The sequence below is a fragment of the Suricata suricatta genome, chromosome 2 (genome assembly GCF_006229205.1).
Source record: "Suricata suricatta isolate VVHF042 chromosome 2, meerkat_22Aug2017_6uvM2_HiC, whole genome shotgun sequence".
NCBI lineage: Eukaryota > Metazoa > Chordata > Mammalia > Carnivora > Herpestidae > Suricata > Suricata suricatta.
The window spans coordinates 180,544,897-180,551,356 of record NC_043701.1 but is presented as its reverse complement, the minus strand read 5'-3'; the positions used below and the strand labels follow the sequence as shown (position 1 = coordinate 180,551,356).

Genomic DNA, 6,460 nt, shown 5'->3' with positions numbered 1-6,460 from the left:
TGGGATTTGCTTCTCTCTACGCCTTTTGTTGCTTTATCGCCATCCAGACAGGTGCAAAGCATGTGTATTGATTAATATAATCTTATTCCACAAGGGCAAGAATACCCGGCTTTGAATAAACGGGTTATCCTTTTTGGCGGAGGCTAAGCATGTATAGTGAGCACACCATTACTGAGGCTGTATAAACTTAAAGCGAAACACGGGTATAGAGGAAATCAGGCTTCTGTCCTCCGTGCGGGCAGATAGCTCTCAACGTCCTTGTCTGTTTCTGTCATCCGAGTCCTGTGTCAGTTTCATTTGATTAATTTTTCCTCTTTATTATGGGACTGTATCCTACTCTTCAAGCCTCATGATTTTGTATTGGATGCTAGACATTGTACATTTTGCTGTGTTGAGTATTAGATATTTTGTATTCCCATAAGTATTCTTGACCTTTATCCCAGGCTGCAGAAGGATCCTTCCAGATCCTGGTTTCCATCTGTTCGGTGGAGTGGAGCGGTGCATGTCTCGGCTGGGGAGGCGGGGGGGTCGTACCTCCTGCATCTCCTTCCCAGGGCCCTAGCGTTGTGAGGGCCCCCAGCCTGGTGGGTGGACATGGGCACTGTCCTAGCTCCCGTGTGAGCACCTGGCACCACCCCTCGAATCCTCTGCGGGTTCTTGTTGCACTTGCCGTGGTTTCTTACGCGTGCTCTGCCGACACGTCGGGGGGGCCTTTCATAGAGCCTCTGAGTCCGGTCCCTGTGGGTCTCTCCTGCCGATGCTCCCCCACCTGTGAGCTCCGGCCACCTGGATCTCCCTGCGGCCTCAGCAGCACCTTCGTAACTCAGGGGGGTCTGGGAGGCCCCCCCTGGTCCCTCTGGCTCTGCAGTTGGGAAACTTCAGGCTGTAAGCTGGGCAGCCGCAGGGTCACTTCATTAGCGGCCCCCTCTCGGGGGTCCTTCACGGCCTGACGTTCTTTGTCTCACAAACTGACATTTCACGTATTCAGCTGTTTCGTGTGGGAAGGGAGGTCCAGTACTTGGTACTCGCTCTTGGTTGTAGGAGACCGATGATGATCTTTTCTTCACTAGCACCAGAAAGTCTGATGCAGGCTCTGGAAGACTTGGATTACCTGGCGGCCCTGGACAACGATGGCAACCTCTCCGAGTTTGGGATCATCATGTCGGAGTTTCCTCTTGACCCCCAGCTCTCAAAGTCCATCTTAGCGTCCTGTGAATTTGACTGCGTGGAGGAGATGCTGACGATTGCTGCCATGGTGACAGGTACCCCTGAAGGGCTGTCGGGGGGCTGTTGGGAGGTTGTCGGGGGGGCTGTCGGGCTGTCGGGGGGCTGTCGTGGATAGAGTTAAATGAGGTCCCTTTGAGATGTTTTAAGAAGCATCTAACAGAGGTGCTTCACCTCTTGAAGTGATAAGGAAGTCTTTTACTGGACTTAAAAGGTAGAAAGCTATAATTATCTTAATATGAAGAAAATCAATCCAAAGCCCGTGGATTTCGTAAGCAGACACGGAAGGAAAAGCGAGTCCCTACAAGTGTTCTTCCCTAAAGAATTAGGCGTTTCTGTGTTTTATTTCCCACCACCTCATTCTTTGTGGTGTGTAGGTTTAGTTTCCTCTCTTCCCGGCAGAACAGGCGTTAGAACAAGCTCCATCCTGTTCTGGCCGCCAGCCTCGGGGCGTGTCGGGTCCTGTGACACCAGCAGGCAGTTAACTGTGCTGAGACCCGGGAGAAGCAAACATACAAAGGGGGAGAGACAGTTATGACAACTCCCCTGCATCTCTCTGGTTTCTAAGCAAGCAAGAATAACCTTTATCCAGAGACCAGACAGGAGCGGTCTACACAGCGCGAGCCCCTCCCTCGGCGGGTGCTAAGGTGAAGCGGCTCCGGATTGCTGACCTTGTGACCTCTCACGTCTTAAAGCTCCCAGCTGCTTCTCCAGCCTGCCGCGCGGGGCCGAGGAGGCCGCCCTGGCCTGCTGGAAGCCGTTTTTACACCCCGAGGGGGATCACTTCACCCTCGTCAACATCTACAAGGCCTACCAGGACGTGGCTCTGAATTCGTCCAGTGAGCGTAAGTGAACCCTGCAGTTCTGAGCAACTCACTCACGTCCCCCCCGCCTTAAGGCCGCTGGCAAGTCACCCTCCTCTGGCCCTGCTGGCCACCTGTGGAATGGCGCCCGGGGCCCTAAACGCGCTGGCTGGCTGTGCCTGCCCCGTCCAGCGCAACGACGTGGGGACACCGAGACTCACACAGCACAGCTCCCTCCTCTGGGGTCCCGGGAGGAAAGAGGCACTGCCGCCTCTCAGTGCCCTTGGGTCAGAGCTGCGCTTTGTGTGTTCAAATCGCACGTTCACTAGATGGAGAGAGAAGGCAGACACGGAGGACAAGGCCAAGGACCCGGCTGCGGGGGGTCGAGGAGGAGGGGGGCCTGCAGAGGAGAAGAGCGCGTGAAAAAGTGGAGACAGACGTCCTGACGCAAAAGGACGGTGTGTGGGCTTCCCGAGAGGGACCATCGGGAAGGGACCCGGAGACTCGTGCTCGGCACTGATGACAGCCGGAAGGGGATCCCGAGGGGCCGACGGGCCGAGGTCCCTTCCTGCAGGGTTAGGGTTAGGCCTTCGTTTTCCATGGAGCTTCTTTTACCTCCTTTGCTCTGAGAGGAGGACAAGTGAGCTGGGAAGCAGGACCGCCAGGGCGGGGAGCTCCGTTTTCAAAGCTGACGAGAGAAAGTTGTCAGTGGCGCCAGGAGAGACATGGGGAGTGTGGTGGCATCTTTTGAGAGCAAGGGGGATGGGTGGCCAGGGTTTGCGCAAGTACGTGCTCCTGTCGCTCTGAGCGGGCCAGAGTGCACAACAGGGCCTTCTGCCCACTGTGCCAAGGCCAGGGGCACTGCCAGGGCGAGGCAGGCCGCCAGAGCCACCCGAGGGCGTACGGGTGGCAAGCGGGAACCGCTTCCCTCTGAACCAGCTGACTGAACTGCAGTGGGACATCTGCAGCCAGGGGAGGCGGGGGCACGGTGCCCGGCTCAGCCTGGCGGTGGCCCTCCCCTCGTAAGTCCGCCCAGTTGGTGTCCTGGCTCAGGGGGCTTGTGCTCTACGCCTTCCTGCTCTGGGTTGGATTAAGCGTCGCGGCCCCTACATCCTCGCTGCGCACACGTGAGGGTCGGTCAGGGACCACCTCCGAGCCCCCACCGGAGCTGCAGGGAAGGCGGCCACCTCACGCTGTCCCCAGAGTTGGCCACGGCCCCCGCCGCCTCCCTCCCAGTCACCGAGGGGACCAGCTCATGACGGGAGGGGTACAGAGGGCGGCGATCACGCCTTCCTCCCGGCCAGGGCTCGTGCAGCTCGTGACCCGCCGGTCGTGTTCCTCCTCGTTCCCTCCCAGACGGGGTTGACAAGTGGTGTCAGGATCACTCCCTCAACTGCTGCGCGCTCAGGACGGCGGACGCGATCCGAGCCGAGCTCTCGGACATTGTCAGGCGCATCGAGCTTCCCTGGGCAGAGCCCGCTTTCGGCTCGAAGGAGAACGCTCTGAACATAAAGAAAGCCCTTCTGTCCGGCTACTTCATGCAGGCAAGAGCGGGGAGGCCGCCGGGGTGGCCCCTGCACAGTCTCCGGGTGCGGGGCGGGCTGTGAGGCGCCTCTCCCTTAGGGGGATTCTCCTAGTGACGTTAACTTTCAAAGGAAAACCGGGGCGCCTGGGGGCCCCGTCGGGTTAGGCAGGCTACTCTTGATTTCGACTGAGGTCATGATCATGGGTTCGCAGGTTCAAGGTGGGGCTTCGGATTCTCTCTCCCTCTCTCTGCCCCTCCCCCGCACACATGCATGCAGGCGCTTCCTCTCTCTCAAACTTTCATTTAAAAAAGTAAAACCGAAAAGCTTCTAGGTTATTAAAGATTTAGTATTTAAGTGTACATTCTCTGAAGGGAATTGAAGGGCTAAGACAGATTATGTTCACTTGGTCCAAAAGGACAGAGGTCGGTCTTCATTACGGAGGGGAAGTTATTAAAACACTGGCTGAACGTAGATGCAGCCCCTCACCTCACCGGTCTGCAAATTAGTTCATATTTGACGCCTGATACTAATGCCCAACAAAGAAAGAAACAGAACGTCCTGTGTGTTTCTTTTCCAAAACAAAGGCTGCGGAACGTAGCTGCCCCGAGTGAGGCCACGTTACAGATGGGAGCATGCTCTTCACATGGTAGCAAGAGAACTACTGGGCTGTTTCCACTCACACTCTCGTCTTCATAGAGAAACGTGGCCCCGCAACGTGGATTTCCTGTCTGGGTGGGAAGAGGCCTCCACCAGGGCTACCGTGTCGCCGGCATAGGCCACCTGGCCCTGGCGCACGTCGAGACAGAGAGAGAGACAGACAGAGACAGAGACAGATAGAGAGACAGAATCCCCAGCAGGCTCCAAGCTGTCAGCTTAAGAGTCCAATGTGGGGCTCGAACTCCCAAACCGTGAAATCATGACCTGAGCTGAAACCCAGAGCCTGATGCCCAAAGGACCGTGTCACCCAGGCGCCCCGAAGCAGTCGGGAGTCTCTGACACAAGACACCATGTCGCCCGCAGACGGCCCGGGACGTGGACGGCTCGGGGAACTACCTGATGCTGACGCACAGGCAGGTGGCCCAGCTGCACCCACGGTCCGGCTACGCCCTCGCCCACAGGGCACCCGAGTGGGTCGTCTTCCACCAGTTCAGCGTCGCCGAGAACAACTACATCCAGATCACCTCGGAGATCTCCCCCGAGCTGTGAGTAGTGGGTGGTAGAGGGGTTTGTGACTGGCCTGGTTGTGACCGGGTCTTCGGGGAGACGCTCCCGCTGGCGCAGTCTGAACCTCCATGGCGAGTCCTCGCTAAGCGCAGGTCTCTGGGTGGTCCCCTAAATGCTCCTGCCTTCGAGAACACAGCGTTAAGTGTACAGTGCAGAGGGGCGCCTGGCTGGCTCCGCGGTGGGCCGTGCAACTCTTGACCTTGGGGCTGTGAGTTCAGTGTAGAGAGTACTTTAAAAAAAGCTACAACTAAAAAACCCCAAAAAACAAAACAGAATTCAGTGTAGAACTATGAAACGAAGCATCAAGAATCTTAAGAGGAACAAAAAGCTGCAGAGAAATGGTGTCTGCAGGCACGGACCGTGAGGACCGTTTCAGTCCCCTCCTGGAACAGACCTGCCACCAAGACTGGGGCGGGGACGTGGAAGACAGGCAGGCACCCGGGGCGCAGGCCTCTGGGCCCCATGAGAGTCTGCGCCCCCGGGGCCTGCACAGGCTGTGCTCCAGGCAGGACCGGCAGTAACCGGCAGCTGCGGGGCAGAGGCGTTGGTCAGTAAGAGAAAGAGGCAGAGCGCCTCCCTCTCTTGCTCCCCCGGATCCCCCCGGACACCTGACCTGACACCTGCCGTGAGGGGCCTCGGGCGAGGGCCGGGTGGCCCCTGGTGGTGAGCGCTGGCACCGTCCGCCGTGTGGCATGACGCCCTACGAGCTCTCCCAGAAGCGGAGTTGGACTGAATACCCCAGGGAGGGTTTATTCTACGGAGGCAGGTGGGGACTGAGGCGTTAAATGAAAGTCCCACAGGCAGATTCTCCAGGGGCGGGAGGAACCCACGCGGGACACAAAAGAAAGAATTCTAAATTTTTTGTTCTCAACAGGTTTGTGCAGCTGGCGCCACAGTACTACTTCAGCAACCTGCCTCCTAGCGAGAGTAAGGACATTCTGCGTCAAGTGATGGGTCACCTGTCACCCACGTCAGGCACGAGAAAGGAACAGGACGTGTGTGAGAAGTGCCCGGACACCGCGGAGCACAGATGCGCCGTGCAGTGACCCTTAGGGACCTTCTCCCAAAGCACGCGGTGCAGGGACCACCGCGGCGTGGCCTCACAGCCGGTCCGCGGGAGTCCGGTGCAGACTGACCTTCGACTTGAATACGGACAGCGTACCCCACACCCGAGTCTTGAAAAGAGTTACACTTTGTACATTATTTAAAAATAAAAAATGGAAGTTTTTATTGAGTTCTTTAAATTACTACTCCACGTTTTCCTTCTTACTGGAAAAGCTTTTCATCACCCATTCATAATTCGGCCAAATTTCTTTTTAAAAGCTATTTTGTAAATGTGTCACAGACACAGGTGACAGAACCCTACTTTTTTGTAGAGGACTTTAATCTGAATAAAGTCATGAGTTTTTCAGTAAATCTGAGCTGTTTTCTGGTAATTTTATGAAAGCAAGCAGCAGCCCCTGCGGTCCGCGGGGGGTAACGCGTCAGAGAGTGAGGTGCTCTTTCAGGTCACCCATGACCTCGTCCATCCTGTCGCCCGGGATCAACATCACAGTTCGCAGCGGCTTCATTGGGACGTCGTCAAAGGACCACCTGCCTCCCAGACACGTGTCGCTCTCCTCCTGCACCGAGTAGCTGAACTTGAAGACGGCCTTCTAAAGCAAACACATTCAGTGGAAGTCA

General features: G+C 56.8%; 1 protein-coding gene across 1 annotated transcript in view; it reads left to right on the top strand.

The window, feature by feature from the left end:
* Window positions 1–6,193, top strand: part of DHX32 (DEAH-box helicase 32 (putative)) — a 33,395-nt gene extending 27,202 nt beyond the window's left edge. The window contains exons 7-11 of the mRNA XM_029932770.1: window positions 1,071–1,262; window positions 1,920–2,069; window positions 3,384–3,571; window positions 4,574–4,755; window positions 5,652–6,193. Of these exons, the coding sequence (XP_029788630.1) occupies window positions 1,071–1,262; window positions 1,920–2,069; window positions 3,384–3,571; window positions 4,574–4,755; window positions 5,652–5,823 (884 nt within the window). The 3' untranslated portion in view covers window positions 5,824–6,193. The remainder of the gene's footprint in view (window positions 1–1,070; window positions 1,263–1,919; window positions 2,070–3,383; window positions 3,572–4,573; window positions 4,756–5,651) is intronic.
* The last annotated feature ends 267 nt before the right edge of the window (window positions 6,194–6,460 follow it).